Source organism: Pleurodeles waltl, chromosome 1_1 (assembly GCF_031143425.1).
Source record: "Pleurodeles waltl isolate 20211129_DDA chromosome 1_1, aPleWal1.hap1.20221129, whole genome shotgun sequence".
In the NCBI taxonomy this organism is placed as follows: domain Eukaryota; kingdom Metazoa; phylum Chordata; class Amphibia; order Caudata; family Salamandridae; genus Pleurodeles; species Pleurodeles waltl.
In genome coordinates this window covers 363,026,411-363,050,136 of record NC_090436.1, presented here as the reverse complement: position 1 = coordinate 363,050,136, position 23,726 = coordinate 363,026,411, and the positions used below count along the sequence as shown (strand labels likewise).

The 23,726-nt window shown below is 44.2% G+C and overlaps 1 protein-coding gene across 1 annotated transcript in view; it reads left to right on the top strand.

The window, feature by feature from the left end:
• Window positions 1-23,726, top strand: part of CENPK (centromere protein K) — a 220,695-nt gene that overhangs the window by 141,915 nt on the left and 55,054 nt on the right. The window contains exon 9 of the mRNA XM_069222771.1: window positions 5,883-6,018. Within this exon, the coding sequence (XP_069078872.1) occupies window positions 5,883-6,018 (136 nt within the window). The remainder of the gene's footprint in view (window positions 1-5,882; window positions 6,019-23,726) is intronic.

Below are 23,726 nucleotides of genomic sequence, written 5' to 3'. Positions count from 1 at the left end.
CAAAGAGCTCTGCCAGGTGGCCGGTTGGTTCTGCCATCTTGAAAATAAGATGTGCACAGGCCCCTGGGAGCATCTGACTGGTTAGGCCAAGTAGATGGCATCCCTGACTCCCTCTGATCGGTGGGTCACTTCAGAGAGTGACCAACCCTTTTTAGGGTTAATCAGGGGCTCCCCCGTGGGTGGGTCCTCAGATTCGTCGAGCAAGTCTCTTCAAAGAACACTCTTCAAGACATTTCTGCTCCTGGCCTCCAGAACTGCTGCTTTTGGATCTGAACCAAGACTGTATCCGCTTGGGAGGGCTTCCACTTAAACATTGTTTGTCCAGCGCCTGCAAGATTTCTGCAACATCCGTGGCTGTGCATCCTCCAGGGTCACAAGGACTCTGTCTGCATCCAGAAACAAGTAGGAATCTCCCTTGGAGTGAAGGAGTCACTCCCCTGCATCTGAAGGCACATCAAGACAACAAAACTGGCTGGTGGATCCTACTGTCACATGGACAACATAAAGGCTCGGCTCACAGGTAGTGGTCCGATGTTACTCTCCATGTCCAACTTGTCTTCTGACCAACTTAGGAGACGGATGACCCTTGCTGCAGCCACTGGAATGGAACCCTTGTGCACTGCGACTGTTGCCCTTGCTAAGGCTTGTTGGCTCTTCCTCCAAGAAGATCTTCGAGCTCCAAAAAGCACCATCCTCCAGCACGCTGTAACTCCAGATTCACCTTCCCCTCTGCAGCACTTGCAAAGTGAGGCTTCTGTTTGTTGTGCTGCTGAGGTCTTCTTGCGACACCCTGTGCCTGCTGCCAGTGAGTCACTTGTGGGGGCTCCTCCAACTCCGGCTGGCTTTCCTTCCTGCTGAAGGACTGCCCTGACTCCCCACCAATGGTCGAGTCACTAGGATCTTGCAGGTCCTCCAAAATCTGCAAACTTCCTTACAACTGTGATTTGCATTTGCAGCAAAGGTTTGCTGGTGGTCTTGCTGGCTACTGACCCTACTGCAACCAACGTGGGACAGCTCGTGGGCAAATTCTGTGATCTCTGGCATACCCCTGGACACTGCAGCTGGACTTCTTCTTTCACTGTCCTGTAGGAATCTCACCTCCAAGAGAGTGGGCATTGCCTTCCTGCACCGCCTGGACATCTCCTAGGGGTCTGGACACTGTCCCCTTCTTTTTCATGTTCCTCTCATCTGGAATCTACCTTCGGGTCCCATCGACCTGGTACACAGGTCACAACAGCAGTTGGACAACCGAGGCTTCCATTGCCTCCAATGAAGGGTTTCCGATGCCACCTCATCCCTATGCACCTGGGCTTCCTGGTGTAGGTACTCTAGTCTTCTGGGTATCCACGGGTGGAGGCACTCTCCAACCTTCTTTGTGCCAACTGGTTGACTCGGGGTCCACTGTGAAGAGTCCTGAATCCATAAGAATCTAACTGCAACGGTCTTGTTTTAGTCTACAGGACCCCCAGCTCGATAAAAACGCTGCACCCAGGTGCCTGTGGAAATTCTAGTACTTACCTCTGGTAATTTCCTACTCCCCCAGCCCCTAGGATCCTAACACACTTACCTCGGTTTGGGCTCCTCCATTCTTATAGCACTTTCTTAGTTGATGGTTTGGCCCTCTTAGGGCTCCATGTACTCTAATGCTTTTCCTGATTATTTCTTAGTGTATATTTTTGTGTGTTGATCTCTCCAGGTGGAGAAACCTTAGTGTTGTTATAAAAAAACCTTCGTTTTTGCAACACCTAGTGTGGTTCTCTCTTGTGATTGGTTACTGACTGGCCATACAAATTGCCCGTTTGGCTGCCCTATGATACCGTATCTCGAATCGTTTCTTCTGATTGACCCGTGCTGAGATGTTCACCAGTGCATTTTTCATGCTGTACACCAATTTGTTAGCTTTTGTGTTCTTTGGGATTGCGTCCTTTGTGCCCGGTTTCAGATTTTGAGATCCTTATGTTCTTCTGCCCTGGACAGTTGTTTCCCTTGGCTGAGGCATGTGTATTGCTGTGTGATTGTGCTTTAAGTCATTGGTTTGTACTGTTGTTTGTCCTTGTACTATCTTTATCATTGAGTGCGCCACACAAGTGCCAGTGAAACCATGGCAAAATGCGCATTGTTTAGATGACTTTCCCATCTCCCAACCTCTTTTGGTTGTTTGTGTATTTCGACTTGAAGGCTGTTGCAAAGTTGTAGTACATTAGAACTGGTAGTGTGGATTTTGCTCCCTTTTACGAGGTGCTTTGATGTGATTTTGGTTACTTCCATTGCCTATAATTCCTGGTTGTTGCCTTCAGACTTGGGGCAGGCAGCTTCTATAGTTGTGTGCCTTATGTGACATTCATTTTCCCTTGTAGTGGGTGGTGTGTTGGGCCTACAAGCTGTTATGTGCGGACGAAGAGTTGAAGTTCTCTTTGATTTCTGCAATCAGCGAGGGCAATGGGTACTGTTCTAGGTGCCTCATACTTCCCTCTAGACACAGGTAATGGGGACAGGCATCCAGTGATGCTCCTGGGGGTTTTGTCTCTCCCAAGAGCTTCTCTCTTTATCTTCTGTCCTGGGTCGATTGGGCCCCAGGGATTGTTGAGATGTCATCATGCTCAGGGAGATTACGTCTCTGAAGCCTGAGATTGCTCTCGGGGTTGGAGGGGCACGGGCACTGGGAGTTGGCCCCATCCACATCCCTTCCCCATTGAAATTAAAATAAAAAGGCACTTGGCCCTCCCTTGAGGCATCTTCACTTTTGTGGCAGACAGCATGGCACTCAGTTTTCTGCTGGTCTCTCTGGGAGACCGAGTTTTAGGTGTTGTTTTCTCAGGCCCTGTAGCGTTGATTTGCTTCATCCTGGTGTCGTTTTGCTTCTAGGGACCAGTTACAGCACCTAGGAGCATTTTCTTGGGGCCTCCTGGCCTTGAAATGTTACTTTTGCTGGGGATCATGATTTTGCTGCTCCCTTGCCAGGCCTGTCCTCTGCCTGAGCTCAGGGTGCACTCTCCTGCTTGGGGATGCCAACAAGCAGAACACCCTGCCTGCTGCACTTCCCTAGTCACACAGCTTCCTGGCTACTTGCAGGGCACCTATGTGCCAGGAGATCACCCTGCTGTCCTCAGGTCTACGGAAAGATCTTCCCTGGGAGCCTTTGCCCCACCCCCGTTAACACAGCTGCCTGATTCCCTCACACCAAAATGTTAATGTGGAGCCAATCCTGTGCTTTGTCTTCTGATGTCTGGCCTTGTTCCTTTGTTTCTGTGGGCTTGCCGGTCACAGGTGCAATGCAGAGAGCTAATTAACACATGTAGGTTTCCTCCCCACTACTTAGTTTCCCAGGAACTAGACAAGCCCTGCTAACTGCTCTATTGTGTGGGTAGGCCTTTTACCCTCCTGCTGGCCAACTGAATAATTAACTTGGCCCAATAGGGAGGGGGAGGACAAAGGCCTGGAATGTGATCATGACTGAGGAGTACGGTTATCACAGATGTGACAGTGGATCTGCACTCTGGGTGCATGTTTACCCTAAAATTGATACCTGACCCGTACCTCTTGGCCTAAAACAGTGGTGCTGAGTTTGCCCATAAAGTACAATGCAGTGAGCACACAGCCTTTTCAGTAAGCACTATAGACCTTTATATACGGTGAATGCCCACTCACATTATAAGGTCTACACTAGGTAGGCACCAATGCCTGAAGCTTCCTTTCTATGATAGTTTACTTGTGCGCAGATACCGAGTTTAGCTAGGTTGTAGACTCACACGTTCAGCCTGTACACTTGTGTACACGTGTGCATGAAACAAGCCCAGAGTCTCTTACCCTACATGAGACATGGGTGTATCCAGGCCTGGAATTACTGAGTCCGTTATTTACAGGCTCTTTAATTCCAGACCTAAAAACACTGGCACTAGATGCTGAGCTGCAGGCATCTGTGGAGTCTCGCTGCGCCCTACCTCTTTTTGCACAACAGATTGCACCGCAAATAATCCCTTCCCCCCTACTCATCTCAGGAACAAGACTCCCTCCCTAGGGCCCAGATGACTCCGCTGCACCCCACTCCTCGGCGTGGTCCTGCTGCATATTAGCACCTGCTCTTAGCAGTGGTGAGTAGCAGCCATAATTACTGATAGCCCAGGGAACTATTGCAATGAAGTGGATGGACACTATTCTGCCATGGTTGCAGTGCTGGTATGCGGCCACCCTGAAGTGGGGCACAGCTGAATCGTTGCCCTCCGTAGGGAAGAAGTCCGTAGCTTGCGTAGGGTCCCCATTGCACTGGAATGGGACACACTCCTCAGTGAGCTTCAGGTGCTTTCGGATGAATTCTTATGTTTCAGGACTGTTAGAGAGATGGGACGGCCACCATATTCCTTTACGTTTTACGAACACACCCCTACCATTTCTCCTCTCCAAATTCCATGCTCCACTTCTTTTCTTTAAGGCAACTATTCCTGAAAACTAGCTATAAATGTGTACCGCTTTGTCTTAACTTCACTGATTAGGACTGGATGGAGTACATGTGTGATTCACTAGAATTGGGTGCCATACATATATATCATTTCACTACTGTTAAGATTAACTGTGTTTGACATGACATGCCAGTTGTGACTGTGTACGGGGTTTGTTTGCCTAGGCACTGTTCCGGACCAGTGCCTCCTGTAGAGTATGTGTTACTTGCTTGTGATCTCTGGACCCTCTGGGAACAGGTAATGTGATACTGTCTGTCATCCTTTCATGTACTTGACATAAATATGTCTGTTACTCTCAAAATAAATAAAAATGTCTCAAAACAAAAAAGTAGCAGCCATAGTAGGGCTTGTTATGGGCCTGCAACCAGGAGTATCTGTGGATAACAGCCTGGTAAAACTGCCCGCAGGTTATTCACCATTTCCGACTCTCTGTCTCTCAATGGATGATTTTGATGTACTGGCTCTAAAAGGAGATCCGGCCACCCACTTTCCCTGTACCGGAAAAAGCATTAATGCGAATAAGGACTTACATCTATGCTTATCTGGAGCGAAAAAATATTGTCACTTCCAGCACTAGGAGAAACACGAGTTTTCAAAAGTATGAATCACTGCGTAGTTTTCTAATAAGTTATTCTGGTGTAATACAGCCCCACCTAGTGTAACGCATTTCCGGTCATTTTCCAGCATTACCGATTAACCTGAGATTGTCAATTAAATCATGAAGTGCGTTAAAACCTTCTTGCTTAAGTTTCTCATTTTGCTAGGGAAGCTCCAAGTAGTATTTATCAGCCACAAGGTGGCGCTGGTGTACAACGGAATGTGTATGATTCTCGCTATATTATGATATTTATACAGTTCCCTTGTCTTCATCGCTTGATTTTGCTTGCAAGAAAGTGTCACTCATAATCGTTGAAATGGCACTCATAATTACACTGAAATTATGAAAATGTCAAACATAGCAATCTGAAACCTTGGCAGTTATGGTATTACTGGGTTCTTTTATATATGCATATGATAATTTTCCTTTTCACATGACTCTGATAGGAATTTAATGATACAATCACACGTGGTGACGAACGTGGCTTATTTTAGATATAAACAAACAGGAGTAAGACGAGACTAGAAGCAGGTACGATTAATGGAAGTCCTCGCTGCTAAGAAAGAGAGTGCGTTCAAGTTGCATCACTGTCTGAATGGCGTGTTGCTGTCTGATTGTTGCTCGTTTTCAGTCGGCTTGTGGTTTTCCTCTTGTTGATTCGTGAACGTTGTAGTTTTTATTATTTAAGATGGCGGCTGCCGGAAGCAAGGCAGAGAAAGAACGGTATAATTTGAGTATTATGCACTTAGTAGCATTGTACACCTCAAATGTAAAAGATAATGCTTTTTATTCTACATTACACTCTTGAACATTTTGCTTCATTTTAGGGTATGTCGAGAGGTGGAGCAGAAAATTATTAAAATCCGGGCCTACGAGCAAGAACTATTGGGGGCCCTTGGTGAATTTTTAGGAGAACATTTTCCCCTTCCAGAGAAACCTGAAGAAACGAGTAAGAAGAAAAAAGTATGTTTTAGCTCGAAGCTGAGAAGATGTGTAATTTTCAAATTCACTGTGTACTTATTTAAGAATGAAATGTTGTGTGTGAATATTAACCCTCACTGGCCTGGAGCATGAAATTGGGGTTTAAGGAGCAGAGAGTGACTTCTAAGTGTCAAACGTTTTGCTCTGACCGGTAGGCGCTTGATCTGGCCTAGTCTCAACAACATAGGTGTGGTAGTTCAGAGGAATTAACCACCCGCCCTCTTGGCTCGACACCTGTCTTGTATCATTTGAAACAGGCTTTCTTTGTAAATGAGGCTGACGCTGAGCTTCAGCAAAGTAATGAAAGTCGTGTTCATATTTATTTATAGTTTAGTGTAAGCAGTTTCTAGACTGTTCCATTACTTAGCAGAATGGGAATTTCTGCTCTGGCTGCAAAGTGCCACGAAGTCTCCATATCACTGGAACACAGTGGCACACGGGTGGGTGAGTCCAGTAGACGCTCTGGAATTCATCAACTGTGCAGCATGGTTCACTTCGTTTGGCCCCTCATTAAAGAAACTGCACCCCTTCGTATTGTTGCAAATGTGATCCATAGAAATGTTAAGTATTTAAAAGAAATACCCTATCCTGAAATATTTCTCAGGGTAAACAAGCAGAGAACATTTATATCTTCACAGAGGAATGGAGCATCCTAGGAACAGAAAGCAACGAATTTCGTCCTTATAAACTATTTACCCGTCCGTTGTGTGAGCACAGCCGCGCCATTCAAATCAGACTGTCATTCTTGTCCCTCTTCTGTGTCTGCTCCTGTTGCGTTCTGTGGCGCAAACCCGACACATACAGCCTGAAACCTATCCTGCTGCAAGTTCACTGCAATAATTCGAGCATAAATCACAACCGTCGAGAAGCGACATCCTCTTCACGGTGGAAACAGACTCATCACTGCTTGTACTCTGCGAAGTGGATTTGGCATTTAAGGCGAGCGCACGAGAGCTGTCTGGTGTGTGGGACTGTGTCTGGACACGAGGCACGTGCAGCCGACAACTCCCGCAGGCTTCTTACTAGTGAAACAAAAACACGCCAGGCCCTGGAAACAAGTCTGCCTTGAAAACGTTTCTGAACTCTGGCCCCACACTCATCCATACCAGTGCACGTCAAATGAATGGAGGCTGATTTAGACGCCTCCCAAGAGCGAATTTCATAGTTTCAATCAACATTACAATTCACAGACAGTTATGTTTAATATATTGCAGCATTTCGTTCACATACATTTGTTTCACCACCTGCAGCACTAACATATTCTACATATGTAAAGGTATATTTGAGGCTAACACGTTCTTCTGGGTGTAAAACTGTATTGAAACTATAACATCCCCCTCCCCCCAGGATAGAGCAGTGTCTTTGAAATTGGAGGTCAGTCTGACTTGGTAGCATTTAACACACATTATCCAATCTGATTTGTACTTTTCATGGGACATTTTTGTCATAAACTTGAAAATAAATTTGACTGAGTAATGTGAAAGGTGAAGAAGGACACAATTCTGTTTAATTAACCCTTTTATCCTAACTGGTGGAACGTCCGTCCACTGAAGTGAAGCCAATTTAGATTACATTTCCCATGTATTTCGTCTTGTGTGACGAGAGCATTACATGTATGTCCACTGTGACGTCCGAGCAGCAGCTCTTCAAATGAATCTAGAGCCATGTATTACAACAAATTCAACAAGAAGAACCACTTCCATACTAGTGCCACTACTTTGACCAGGGCATCTAAGCGCATCACACTTTCATTTGTCCATGCTAGATAAAAAGCGAAATGATGAGTGTTAAAGAAGCCCCTTATTTTATGAAAGTGCAAAGAGGCAATTCAGTGCATGGTGTCAGATTTAAAGACGAGCAGTATTGTGTTTGTTTTCTCTTCTGATGGGTATTGGGCAAACCTTTACAGTATTCAGCCAGTCATGTCAGCGTGTTCTTAGATATTGTGTTCCTATTTTTTGCACGATTCTTAGCCACATGCACCAAGCAGACGTCTAACCAGTTGGCTTTGCTAGGGCTTATTTGATGCCTGTACTCAGTGTGTGTATACCCGCACCATGCTTTTAATCGCCCATACGCTGCTCTGCCACAATTCACCTTATATAATACCCTTGTTCTTTACAAACCTAATTTTCCAACCATGTTTTTATAGAGTCTGCCACCGGCCTCTGTAGCTGTCAGCAGCCAACGCTGAGTTCCCCGCTACAGAGCCATGGCATGTTTGCACTACGTTGTAGGTGAAGGGGCGACCGTTTTTGTGTGCTTCATAATTACAAATGTATGGAATAATGGCGCCATCCTGAGTCTGTTGTCTGCATTACAGGCAAGTTAGTTGCGGTTTGGTTAGTAAATGCTTACTGTTAATTTGAAATGGCAGATAGCCCGAGGAGTTGTGAAATGGCTGAAAAAGGCGAGTATCCAAAAGTGCATAGTAAAGATCGCCCACCAATCATAACTGCCTCAGTAGAGAGACACTGAAACAAACCTTGTCTTTATTTGTTGATCAAAGGGGTTTGGCGTAACTGCCAGAGCTGCGACTTTAGAGGCGTGGAACCAGGACACAGTCTCGGCGTTGGCTCAGCATTCTGTGTGTGATTCTTGTCAAATCACTTAACCTCCCTGTGCCTATAAGCTGTGAGCGAGAGCTTGTGTAATGTAACCGATGCTCGTGTGAAGCGCTCCAAAACCTTTGGATCGAATTCGGGCTTTGTTCTGAAAAATGCACTGAGTTATAAATAAAGCCTTAACATCAGGAAAGACAAGTAGATACCCGTTTACTGGCTGATTTGTAGAAAATGAAAACCCAAAACCTGGATAAATCGCTGCTTTCCTGCCAAAACTGTTATTATTTTTTGTTCTTACATTACCGTGCAGGAAAGCACTTTCAGATATGTGAGTTCAGAATACCAGTTTAATCAAACTATCACTTTTAATAAGTACTTCTCAGTGCAGTGCTATATTGTGCCCTAACAAGGCAGTGTTGTGTGATTTATATAGCAAGCATTTTCAGGGCTAGGCTTGTGCATGGGTTCTAAGGTCCGAGCCAGACCCTGGCTTGGCTCTCCATGTTAATCTGTTGGCTCTCCCACCTCTGTTCGCCGCCATGCATGGGCGAGGTCCCCAGGCTTCTCCAGGGCGATCCTTATCTTCAGTAATGCTCTTTCCGGTGGACACTCTGAATGCAGATTCTTCACCTCCCTCCCACATTCCTGTTCTGTGGGTGGTCTTTTCCATCTGAAAAGATCCCAGTTTAGGAATCTGCACAAAGTTTTGTGCAGTTCGCCGGTGGGCTCTGTGCCCGAGGGCATGAATGAGTTCATGAAAGAAACTGACGTCCGCATGTATGGGTGGCGCTTATTATGTGGCTCCGTTTGTCACTTCCAGAGCAGAATTGGTGGCACCTACCAGCACATCAGGAGCGCTGCTTTTGAGTTCAATGGATCTAGTCTGGCACCTAGAGGAAATTCACATGGTTAGGAATCTGCAGTTAGAAAGTGTGTCCTCCAGAAGGAGCATTACCAAAGGTAAGTAACTTGTAGTTGTGGTTGTTTATTCTTGCACAACAGCTGGCAGGTTGGGCAGTAGCTTTCCTGGATCAATCCAAGCCACCTGAGGGAATGATCCATTAAGGCACTACTATGTTACTCTGTATTTTGCAGTGCCATTTTTCTTCCGATGGTCAAGAGACCTGTGAGTCTGACAAGTTGTTTCTTTAGATTGCATCATCGAGTTCAGCAGTCTTCATCAGCATCAACATTTTCTTCAAGCCCTCAATGCAGAGATGCCCAGTCAAGGCATGTTCTGTTTAGAATGATGTCCATTCTCTTCTGGAAAAAAAAGTGTGTTCACCCATGTACACCAATAAAGAAAAAGGATTTGACTGTTACACAATTCTCAACATGGGCAAAAAGTCATTTGGCAATTTAAATGTATTAAGATATCTCAAGGCAGTCATCCAATTAGTGCCTCAGAGGTCCTTTCAGATGTTTTCTATTAATTTAATTATCCATCTCATTCATCTAAGCTACCACCTTATATGTCTGAACTTCTCTGCAACACTGATTTGCACTTGCCTGTTCATCTTGACTTTCAAAGCTTCCTATACCTTCTTGTGGAGAGGAATCATTTATACTTCCATGCCTTGCTCTTTGTATTGGCAGGCGTCCCAAAGCGTCACCAAGGTATTGGCTCCAATTGTCACCTTACTACATGAAGGTAATTCTTCAGATTCCTTACTTAGCTGACAGGATGATATGCACCTCTTCTGTCGCAAGAATGGCAGAGACTGTCTTCAGGTGTGCAGGATACTTTGATTTATCATGAACAATGTAAAGTCTCCTCTCCAGCACTCATAAGTCCAGTCATTGATTGGGTCCAGATTCGAGAGACAAAGGGGGATGATGTATAGAACACTTGTTCTTTAGAATTTCCTAAGGTGTCAGCAGGGTCTTGTGGAGAGTTGAGGCCTTCAGGTCATTCCCTGGCCATTACTCAACCAGAAGCCAGTTTTGGTTGAAACTCTGGTGTCTCAGGAAGGCCACGTATGTATATCTCTTTACCTGCTGCACATCAGTAGTCGGCAGTGTCTCTGTTATGATCCAGGCACTGTTGAACCTATCTATATATATTTTTTATGATTGCCTGAGTTCCAGGAGGTTTTCTTTTCTTCAGTTCGAATTCTACTGCATTTTCTTATACTTTAACCATTTTTTCATAGGCAAAATGGTGGATTACCAATTCCTGTTTCCTTAGCAGGTTCACTTCCTGAATTCTCCTACTTAAGGAAACCAAAATGAGTTCACATTGCATCGCAGTTACGCTTGTTGCTTATTGTTCATTCTCCTGGTTCCAGCTTTTCTTCATCCAAATCCTTGTTCTACTTGTCTTTCCTGGTGTGGTGGAAGGATTTTTACTCAATTCCAGCTTTTTTTCTTCCATCATGTAATTACTTTGTGTTGTGTTTCTTGCCTACCTGTTGCAGTCTGAAGTCTTAGGTTGTTACTGGAGATAACATTCACATTAGGAAGAGACCTCAGCTCTCTTGACCCTTTTCCGTAAAGCATTGAAGGAAGTGCTAAAGAACAAGCTTGTTCGCTTTTCCAGACCAGCAAGGTTTCTGGATCTAATCCAGTTACTATTCAAATCGACAATAGAATCCAAGAAAGACGTCGCAAGGTAAACAATTAAAAAAAAAACTGAAATCAGACCTGGCTTTAAACCTGTATTTAATCCAGCGTTAAAAAAATCCAAATTCTGACCATTATCAAGGCAGATTGCTTACACTGTCGGTCTTTGAGGAGGAATGAGCCAGATGGCGGAAGCTTGGCCTGTGTCTTCATTGTAGCCAGAAGTGACACTCCATTAGTGCTTGGCCTACTAGACCCACTCGTCTATATGAACTATCAGAAAACTAGGAAATCTGTCTCATTGCGGGGATTAGGGGCAGGTTCAAATGGAGAAACCATACCCATCCCATCTCATTCCTTAGGTTTCATCTTATTACATGGAAAGTTTGTAACTGCATCAATCAAGTCACAGGGAAAATCTGCTACCACCAACCGTTAATATCAGACGTCCTGGAGGCATTGCAAGGGGAACATGTTTTTACAAGCCATGACCTCAGAAGCCCATACCATCGTATTAGAATTAAGGCTGGGGATAAATAGAGGCCGCCTTCCAAACTCCTTTTCGGCATTATGAGCATGGTTTCCTGCCCTTTGGATTAATAATTGGTAAAATCAGCAGTCTTTTAGCGTTTTATGAACTCCACATTCTCATATCTAATTGTAGTCTTTATCTCTACATTGATGTATATTTTCTAAGAATTGTAAGGACCTAACCTAATAGGCTAAGGAGTTCCTAAGCCATCTGAGGAAGCATAATTTACTGTCCAAATCTGAAAAATGTATTTTTGACAACAACGCAGTTAAGTACCTGTCATATGTTATTTCAGCAGAAGGACTTCCCATGGCAAGGTATAGGCTGTTCTACAATGGCCTATTTCAACTCCAGTCAAAGAAACGCATAGCTTCCTTGGCCTGATTGTACATTTATCATGTTTTCCTGAAACTGGTACCCCAATAACAGAATTTAAAATGTAAAACACATTTAAGTAGAATCAGGGAGCCACTGAAGCCTTTAACAAGTTAAAGAGAGAATTCATAAAAGTACCCATCCTTTTAAAACCAGATGTTTCCAAGCTGTTTATTTTGTAACAGACGCCTATGACCGAGCTATTGGAGTTGTTTTAGTGCAGAAAGGACTGGATAAATTTGAACATAATATTGCCTCCTACTGCAGGAAGTTTATACCAACAGAATAGAATTATTCTGTACTAGAAAATAAATTATAATCGATCGAAGAGACCTTCATAGAATAGAGAACTTTCTTTTTAGGAGCGCAATTCAGGATGTCTGTCCTTACTAACCACCGTAGTGTACAAGTTCTCCCAAGAGGCTGACCAGAGCTTGCTGAAGTTATAAAAGCTTTGAAAAAAGGGAAGGCAGTTGGGCCAGATAACTTACCAAATGAGTTATATATGTTACTGGGGGAGGAACTTACTCCGATTTTATTGGAATTATTCAATTCTATGCTTTTAGAAGGGGCACAGGTACCTAAATCCTGGAGAGAAGCTATAATTTGTTTGCTGTTAAAACCTGGCAAGGATTCAATGTTATGTTCATCGTATAGACCCATTTCTTTGTTGAATTCGGATTATAAACTGTATACAGGAATTTTATCTAGAAGATTGGGGAAAGTTATAGGCAGTTTGGTTCATTTAGATCAAAAGGGCTTTATGAAGGGTAGACAACTTCATGAGTTAACTCACGAGTTATTTGCTGCAGTAGATTTGGCGGAACAAGAAAAGGCTCCATTAGCGGTTCTGACTTTCGATGCAGCAAAAGCTTTTGATCGTGTCAATTGGTCCTTCTTGGGGTTTGCGATGGAAATAGGTGGCTTGGGAATTCCTTTTATCAGGGCTGTTAGGGAACTGTATAGATGCCCTTCTGCGAAAATTTTGGTTAATGGTCAGTTATCGCAGGAATTCAGGACTAGTCGGGGTACTCAACAGGGTTGTCCTTTGTCTCCCTTGCTCTTTAATTTATATATTGAACCTTTGGCAATTTCACTACGGGTTTGCAAGGACATTCCCCCGTTTCAGAATGGGGGTTGGGAAAAGAAAGTAGCGTTATATGCGGACGACCTTATGCTATACACTAGTGATGCGATGACTACTTTACCTATTTTCAGTACATTGATGGAGCAATTTGGTAGATTCTCAGGTTATAGTATAAATACCGAAAAGACGGAAATCATGTGTTGGAATATGGCTTATGTTTCTCCCTTAGTTAAACAGGAGATTAAATACTTGGGAATTCGGTTTACAACTGATCTTAATGATGTAGCTAAGTTAAATTTTGATACAGCTTATAGGGAAACTAAAAAATTGTTAAAGGCGTGGGCTGCTCTCCCACTCTCTATAATTGGAAGATCCAATATATTGAAGATGTGTATCCTTCCAAAGTTCACTTTTTTATTTAATACTATTCCTTTAGAGTTTAAGGCGAGCTGGTTAAAAAAATTACAGGGTGAATTATCCTCATTTGTTTGGGCCTCCAAGGGAGTAAGGATATCATGGAAAAATTTGGTCATCCAAAGTACTTTAAGAAGGTGTGCTTGAAGCTTCCTAGACATGCTTTTAAGGTTTGGATATATTTTCGGAAGGTGCTAGGGATAGCTTATTATTGCAGTTCTGCTCCCATCTGGGGCTCACCTGGTACGCCTGATTGTCTTTTGGATAAATTATCAACTCCTTTGAGAACCAGCGGGATGGTAAGATGGGGGCAGATCATGGAAGGTTCTGAATTATTATCTTGGTTTGCATTACAGGATTGTACTAAAGGGACAATTTCTAAGTTTAAGTATCTTCAGATATCTAGTTGGGTTAAGTCTCGAAGAGCAGGAGAAATAGGGAGGAGCTCATGGGAGGGGAAACTAGACCAGACATGTATTAGAAAATAAATTGCTTGCTGGTATCATGCACAGTTGGAAACAACAGAAGATGCTTTTTCCCTCCCTCTGTTGAAATGGGGGAGGATTTTTCCAACCCTAGAAGTCATATCTTTGTGGCAAAAGTCATGTTTAGAGTTATGGTTTACTATTAAATCTGCAGGTTTGAAGAAAAATCATTTGTTTACACTACACAGGGTATATTGGTCACCAGCTAGATTAACGGCTATCGGGAAATCCAATAAAAGCTGTCCACGGTGTAGGGAAACCAATGCAGATGATGTTCATATGTTTGGCAATGCTCAATTTTGAATAAGTATTGAGAAGATATAGGAAGCATTCTTAGGGTAATTTTTGATGGAAATTTAAGAATAAATCTTCTTATGGTGGTGTTTGGGGTTTATGAACCGGGCATAAAGTATCAGAAAATGTCGGTGCAACAAGAGCATTTGTTGTTTGTACTAATGCTTTTGGCCAGACGGGAAATATGTTGTAAATGGGTGGATCCACCCCCGTGTTCAGGATTGGCAACTATCAGTAAATCGACTGTGTAAAATGGAACAATGTGGTCCTCATACTAGAAGAGATACTTTTTGGGTGGATTGGGAAAATGCATACCAGTAGTTTATAAGTTTGGAATATGTTTAGATGTGTAAATTTTGTCTTGTTTTTCTGGTTCCTCCTCCTGGTAGTTAAGTCCAGTGATTAAAACCCCCCTCACCTAATTGGGTACCGCTTTGGTTATGATCATGTTTTGAAGAATATAGTAAGACATGGTCGATGGCAGTCGAGGGGAAAAAAAACTTGCAGTATGTAGAACAGGTGGGGTGGCCCAGTAGTGTTGTGGACCGCACACTTGGAAACATACTTTAAGGGCCTCGGCCTTTACCTTTTTTCTCTTAGCCAAAGCGAGGGTGGCGAAATGAGGAAAAAAAAAAAAGAGAGGCTGACCAGGGAATAGCAGGCGCATTCACTGGGCATTTCTGTCAGCAGTTTGATTTTTTTTATAACCCTTTTTACCCAAAACTCATAATACTGTCGCCTGCAGGTTTCTAGACAATAATGTGAAAGAAAAAGATTTGGACCAAAATATTTTTTTTTTCCCTTTAGTGCCTTTTTGACTGCAGACTTGACAGTCACTCCCTTAATAAGTCCATCGTAAGACCTAAGGAATTTCACCAGTACCAATTTGCCAGGCATTGCTCTCGTTTAAGAACTATAGATAAATAGCTCTTCTGCAAGCAATAATTATTCATTCCTTCTAAGGATCTTCAAAGATTTATCCTACATCTGTGTCATGATTCCCTGATCTCAGGCCATAGAGAAGAGCAGCCTACAGAGGAATAGCTAAGAAGAAGAAGGTTGGTCTTCTACTAAATCCCAAATTACCAAAAAGACCTTGGGAAATAATATCTACAGCCTTTATAGTGTATTTGCCAATATCTTTGGTAAATTAATTTTGTGCCATCATAATTGTCCCATTGGATTATTTTAGTAAGATAGCACACTTTTCAACCATACCAAAGATTCCTTCTGCATTTGAGATGGTCATGACATTTTATTCTGATATCTTTAGACTTTGTGGTCTTCCACTCAAGATTATCTCCGTGCATCTCAATATATATATATAAATTCTGGATTTCGCTTTGCTACAGACTAGGTATTCAAAGAGCATAACATTCTGGATTTCATTTGCAGGCAAACTGACAGACTGAGAGGTTGAACAGAACTACATCCTGCACAAAGATGATTTGTTTACAGTTTCTGTTAAGAAGGCCCATAGGGTGGAATCCAAATCTAATAGAGCTAAAGAATGATCAAGGGATGTAGGTGTGAAACTCTCCAATTATCCAGTGAAAAAAAAATCTACTGCAGGAAGTCCAAAAACAGCCTTCTTTACTATTTACGGGCATTCAGGTAGTGTTGTACCAAGACTTGGCACTGATCACATTGGTGACACAATGCCTATAGTGAGAGTTGGTGCAAGATCGCAGATCAAAATGGACTGGATACTGATGGATCTTCTCATAGGGCCTGCAGTTCGGTTGCAAGGATATTGAAGTGACAGCATGATCACAGGAGGAAGCTAGGAAGCTCTTGAAAATTCCTGATCAAGAGGCAGACAGTGAAGAAGCTGACAGGAAGATACAGTCCAAGTAACAATGATTGGCCATGGGCAGATCAAGGATTTGCTCAACATGGTGACATTATTTCTTCTCAAGTCTGTGGTGATCACTATGAACCATGGAAATGGTTACAGCTTCTCACTTTGCCCTGCCAATATATCCGGTGACAGGTAGGTAGATAACAAGTTTATTGAGACCATTGTCCATAAAACATTCTAAAACAATAAAAACATTGTACAATAAAAATTAATTTAAAACCCACCAGACCCACCCGTGGACCACTCGCTCTACTGTAATCCATCCTTAAGACTCTGACTGTGCTTATAAAATGAGCAATTCCTACCGCCACATCTAAATAACACATTTCAGACAGCAGCTCCATTGCCTCTACCTTTTGTACTTTTCTATATTTTAAAAACAGAGGTCTTAAAAACTTGATCCGGCTAGAAATAAAAAAGCCACAATAATATGTAACAGAGAACATTTTACATTCAGGGGGCAAAGGCAAAAAACACTGAAATCCTGAATTATAGCATTTTGGGTGGAGGACAAGTAAATAGGGTTACAACTCGCCCTCGCTCTTAAAATTTCATTCCTCAGAGTGGGATCTGTTAGCTGCATCAGGTAAGGAAAGACTGTGTCAAGGCCAAGAGTGCTTAATGAAAAGCTGATAGACATTTGTTTTCTAGCTACGCCTATTCAAAAGGCTCAGCAATCTTTGCCGCAGACTCTTTCAAAGCTTGTTTACTAGGAAAGGGCAACCAAGTTAAAATTGTATCATGCTCTAAGTGCAAATTCCCTAGGACCATTAGTCTATTTCTTACTTCCCTTACCCACCTTCTTTCACTACTTTGGACCTCAACCCAGCAAAGTCTAGAGACATTTGCTACTTTGCAGTCCTCTGAACGCAAACAAATTTCAGTGGGCTAGGTTCATTTCCCTCCTTATACTCTGGACCATGGTGCCTGGTGGTAGTCACTGGAGCCTCCTTAGAACAGTCCCCTCCAACCGGTCTCTCTCGCAGGAGGGGCCAAATGAAAAAACCTCAGCGTCTTTCTAAGCATTTATTAAAGAGGTAAGAGCCAACCCTCCATATTTCCAGTTAAATCCTGCCAAACAGCTACCTTGCAGCAAGAACCTCTGCATAGTACTAACCATGTGCGAGTACCATTTTAAGTTCTTTTTAAAGGTCAGCCCTAGATACTTATAGGGATTCACTAATTCCACCTCCCGAGCATATAGGAACCATCTGTAGCTTTTTACTTTTTCCCAAAGACCAACACCTTTGTTTTCTCTAGATTGATCTTCAAGTGGTTCTGCTTCAAGGGAGTGTAGTTTCCTCTGCAGGAACATGGGAGTATAATCCAGTAGCTCCACGTCCTCTGCATACAGCAGAATGCTGACTCCTAACTTTCGGGGAGAAAGACTTTACATAGTTTAATGATTTTGAAAGTTTGGCTAGGAATAAGCTAAAAAGCCACTTCTGCGGAAGGCTGTTCTGAATGGGAATTTTCTCTGTAGCTTTCCTGACTTATCTAGCTCAACCTGAGCCCAGTTGTCAGTATCTAATGTTTGCAAAATGCTGAGGAGATGCAAGGGAAGCTCCCAGGCTGCCAGTTTGCGCCATAATATTTTCCTGTCTATTCAATCAAATGCTGTCCAGAAGTCAACAAAACAGCAGCAGGGCCTCTGGTTCCTTTCCAGGGCCTTCCGAATGATGGCCCATAGAGCGAAACAATGATTCATGGTTGAATGTCCCTCCCAAAACCCTCCTTGCTCAATTCGTGTAACCTTATGTGCAGAAGCCCAATCCTCCAGCTCGGATAAAATAATTTTTGAAAATACTTTAACCAAGATGTCCAAAAGGCTAATCAGCTTGTAACGTGCAGGATCTGAACCATAACCCATTTTTAGGATAGTTTTGACAAGTTAGCCTTCCCATGATGCAGGGTGGATGCCAATTGAGGCTATCCAACAGAACAGAAGGGAGTACACCCTTGCCCACCAGCTGCTATTTGTTTTAATTATTACTGCTGGGATGTTGTCTGGACCTACTGCTCTTGAGAGCTTTAACCTATCGATGACTGCCTTTACCTCCTTTTACAGAAAACTAAGTAGAGAGGAGCTCTTTGACAGTTGTACACGAAGACCTAGCTGATGAGGAGGGACTGCTGTACAGAACTTTCAAGTACGCTGCCCATATGTCCTCCAGGATCATACATACTTGGGTCCCCCATTCGGGCCACTGGACTCATTTACTTTTGTCCAAAACTCCAGTTGATCCCCTGATTGTATAATTTCCTGCATTTCGTCCCACTTACTCTGAAAAAAGGAGGCTCTTTTCTCTTTAATCAGCTGTTTGTATAGCGACTTAGGCCGATTCAGCTCCTGGGGTTACTTCCTGGGCATAGCCTAGCTTGTTTAGCTGCCTATCACACCAGGCGTTTGATTTCCCGACAGAATGGATCAAACAAACCCTTCTCTTTACCTTGAGAGTTTGGCTGTGATGCATGATTTCTGACATTTATAACAATACAACCCAACACCTTAATCAAAATTCAATTAAACCAAGCAATTCTATTATCAGAACCCATGGTGAAAACCTCCATGTTTTTTGTTAATTGGTAGCCAGCTAGAAGCTCTAGGTGCGCAGGGTCTAAACAGGTTGTCAGTTTGCGTGGGTAGGACACCTCCAAAGGAAGTAACCTCTCTACAGCCACCAGTTCATTGTACTGATCTAAAACATCTTCTATCTGTAGGTCCACTTGAGCAGGGTAAAGATGAGCTTTGGAATCCCCAGCCAAAATAGCAATTGCTTCCGGAAATGTTGTTGTAATGTCATTAAAATATTGATTGAGGGATTTCAACCAGTCCTTCATTCTCCGATACTCTTCTTTATGGGCATATACATTTATGAAAAGAAAACACCTGCCAACATTGTTACTCAGGCCAATTTCAACCTCAGAAAACTGCCTACCATTAGGCATATTTATAACCTGCAGAGGTTTCCTGATTACCTTGGTGGTGGTTAAGGTTAGGACTCTTGCTGAAGCTCTGTCGTTGCCTCAACTTGACCTTTTGCTATTCAGCACCATGAAGTCTTCTATGGCCCTAACGTCTTGCAACCAAGGTTCCTGAAGGAATACCTCATGGTAGGGGGTTATTGTTTCTTCCAGTACGCCACTTTTCAAAAGCCACTCAAAGCCACGGATATTCCAACTCAGGATTCTCAGATTGGGAGCAGGGTCCTCACTCTGTGAGCCATTAAATTAAGCCTTTCATCCCGCCCGTAGGTGTCAGGGAGCTGCAGCAGGGGTGCAAACCTTTTATGGCTTTTTTTTTCTCTGTTATGATAGCCTGTCATTTACTAGTACCTTTCAGATTCTTCTGGGGCTGGCTATCTTGCCATGGTCTCATAACCATTGAATGCAGCCAATCATATGTGTAGGGTATAAACTGCTCCTACTGGTTGCCAGCTAAACCGGCATGCATGGCTAGAAAGAATGAGGAAGTAGATACTTGTTTAGCGGCGACCGAAAGGGGGTTTTATCTTGGGGGATAACTGGCTTGTAAGTCTGCCTTGGCCACATCATCTCCCCATTTATTACCTACTGAGCGGTGCAGGGGAAGATAAATTAAACTTTTGATACTTCCCTTCCTTGGTCCCCACTCTGAAACCCCACAGATAATATGTCATCTGGGAAAATCCCAGAGTGTGGAGGATTTTTGAATGATTTAGAGGGCATAACTTCCTTGCTTTTTCCCCCAGCAAGTAAAATCCAACAAAAAATCGGAGGAGCCCCGCTCAAGCTTAGGTGGGCTCTCTGGCCTAGTGGAAGGTATTCTTTTTGGTGCAGAAGGGCTTAGGCGTCTTTCCTGTGATGGGGACTGGAGACTTTTTTGTGTGAACTAGTACAGCCATTTGAAGGCTGAAAAGGCTCTGCTTGAGCTTACGTTGCAGCCTAGTCATAGGTAGCTATGGCTACTACGTCACAGCTCCGTGGCGGAGGGGTGCTTAAATGCTGATCTAGCAGGGGACCCTCTGGCACGGGGTATAAAACTTGTCTTCATTCTGGGGCGCTTTCCTTTACCTGCACTTGGTTTATGGAATCTTGCTCTTCTTCTCAAATCTTTAAACCTCTGAAAAAGGTAGTAGTTCGAGGAAAACTTACTGGGGCCAAAAAGATATTTCCTCTTGCTAACTAGCGTAGGGCATTTAGAGATGTAACCTGGGACCTTCGATTCTAACAGAGCCCCATTTACTTCTGGTGTGGTAGACCTTTGACCCCCTGAGGCAATCTTGGGAAAACATTAGGACCCAGTCCCTTATTTGGAGCTAGCAAGCTATTGTTGGTATTATGACATTCTAAGGAAATATCTTTCAAACATTTTGATTGGGCCACCTGGTTTGAGCTTATGGTCACCAGAGTTTCTAGGATGCCGTATAGGGTCTTTTGCACGAGTAACATTACGTCCAGCAGGGATGAGGAGCCGGTCAGCTGAATGCACATTGACCCAGGCCGGAGAGACTTGGGTTACGTTGGAGGCCCCATACAGGTAGCCTTTTTGCAACAGTAGAATACTCTCATCCGAGGAGGATGAATAATGTTGGGACCGGTCATCTACGCACCTCCCCAATGTCAGAGTCAATAAACAAATATTAAGATGGGGTGAGAAGCACTGTCTTGGACCCCTTACAAGAAAAGGCTGTGGGAACACATCCAGAGAGTTATATGGTTGGGCGAAATTATCTGCCAAAGTCATCCCCTCTTTTCCTGGATGGGGGGGCACTAGATATTCCACTTGATAAAGAAGGCAAGCCCTTGTTGAAATGTTTGGAAACAAAGTTCCTTATTGAGCTGGCCAAAGGCAAACGGGGAGCATTCTGATTTGAGATGGAACTTAGGTCGAGCTGTGCATTAGTCTTCTTTCCCTCAGCCTTCCTCCTTTTACAGGGCCTCCCTTAAGCTTTCCCTTTTGAAGCTCCAGGCATAGTTTTTTTTTTTTGGCAAAACACTGGGGGGTGGCGACACATTGAAGGAGGGATTCATATGAGACAATGGAGAGAATGCCATAATCAATCCAAAAGCACTAGGAGGGACCAAAGCCAGATGAGGGGAGATGAATGAATCACTTACTTCCTACTTTTGTGCACCCAGGCTTACCACACCTTGTTATACCAATGCTGCTTCACAATCTGGATACCTGGGGGGCCAAGACAAAGAGAGAGCTAATTCCTTACAGGTAACTTCTCAGCTGAGCATTGGGGGAGGTAGTTTGAGGGGAGATATTGTGAGGGAGACAAGCTCCATGACTTGGGGGGGTTACCCGGTTACCTGAGGCCCCTAGGACAGGCTTGGGAGAAAGGCCTACCCTGCCACACTCCCAAACCCCCTGGCTGCCCGAGGGGCTGAATGCATTGGTGGTTTGGAGGAGGGGTGCATGTCACACCCACCAGCTCGCCCGGAGCTCAGGGCTCCTCCCCTATGTGCTCCTTGCTAAGGCCTTAAAATAAGTACCTCCTTTGTGTTTCTGCCAGCTCCAGGAAGAGAAGGGAGTGGAGGTCCGGCCCCTGTAGAAATGTTTGTCCGTCGTCTAGGCCACCAGAGTTTCAATATTGCAGTGCTGCTGTGCATCCACAGCCAGCACCAGCACTGGACTCTGGAGTGCTTCAGTAGTGCTTGGCGGACGAGCTGGCGCAGGCTTGACTATAGGTCAAAGCAGGCATCGGTGGTAGTGTAAGTGGTGGATGGGCGCGAGCATGCAGGGATCATTTACTGGAGAAAATTACTAGAGCCAGCCACTAGGTCACTTCAGCGTCTGACAAAGTTTGTGATTGAGGGTGATAATACAGTGATTGATTAGTTAACTGACTTGCTGTATTGGCCCAATAATGTAACTTCCCCTTCTTTATGAGGTACTAGGGGGATTAGAAAACAGCCATTTCCTCCTAGACCTAATGAGGCCTGAGAATACTGCAGAGAGCTAGTAAGGATCTTCAAGGGCAATTGAAAGTCAAATTTTTAAGTATTGGTTATTTACTTACTTGAATATTTCCTTTTGTTTTTTACTAGGTTATTGTTTGTTGGGAGAATTTATTTGGGAGCTGCACTTACACCTCTCAGGAGCATGAGAGCACGCATAACTATAGATGGTTGTATTGACGTATGACTCTGGTTGTAGTAAGGAGACTGCTAGATTTTGGGCAGCAGCACCACGGTGTATTGGAGACTGAGGGGGTCATTCCGAGTTTAACGATAACTGAACCGCCACTCCGGCGGCAGACTTTTGACCGCCATATAATGAGTCAGGCAGTGAACCCAATGCAACACAGATGACGCACCGCCAGCACGGACGACGAGCTCAACCGGCGGCGGAAGCCAATGTCCCTCCCGTCATATTCCAAGTCACCATACCTGGCCGCCACGAAAACCTGGTGGAAACAGAAAGTGCAAAAGGAGACACCCACCTCCAGACACAGGGACGCCTCTGCGGCCTCTATGCAGACAAACTGCCAGTCTTCCCAGCGTTATATCTCGCCATACACCTTCAGGGCCACCGACAACGACGAAGACAACAACCGTAAGTATGCTTAGCACAGAGGGGAGGAAATGGCAGTGATACAATCCCACATATAACACACATTTCTCGCACAGACAGCTAAGGCCACACACAGGCACACACAATATACGTCAATGGCAAGTACCCAATACACACACAAAGCCAAGCCGACACGTGCCAAACATACAGCACAACACACACCAACACACCCCATAACCACACAACAACAACTAGACCACGAACACCTCAATGCAGGCACAGACAGGCACATTGTGCGACACCACACATACAAACACACACCATGATCTCTATGTAGCAATGGCACACAATTAATAGCTGTGAATACACATCCCAGCAATGATACAGGTGACACAACATGTACAATCAAGGAAATCCACACATGCAGCTCAGTCGTACACAACACCCCATACAATCACACAAGCAAGCAGTCACACACATCATCACGTTCCCATGGCCCAAACCATCTACTCAGCGCATGCAACAACACAGACACAATCCATACACAGACCTCACACACATTTGCACACAGATGTAGAAGGAAACCAGGGCAAGCATCTCAACTTGACAACCACAGCAATGTGGGCAGTTGTATTCAACAAAAGAAAGAAAGTCCAGTGTCTAGAAATGCAGGACACGTTGTCTATGAATCTTGGGCCCAACTTGACTCCTGACAGCAAATAGGCCTCCACTTCATAGGGGCATCAGTTGGACAGGCAGTCAGGCACCTCGGTGTGGGAGCGGTGAGGGAGGCTTGGATGTGGAAGGGGCACGTTTTGGGCTTAGGAGGGGTGACTTTTGCACTGGGAGGGGTGGATTTCTTGCTGGGTGGAGGAGCAGAGGAAATACCAGAGGGGGAACCTGAGGAATGGGAGGTGGAAGGGCCTGAGAGGGGCAGGGGGACAGGGCGTTTACTGAGAAAATGGGGTGGGAGAGGAGTAGGGAAGAGGTCAAGGATGGAAAGGAAAACTTTCT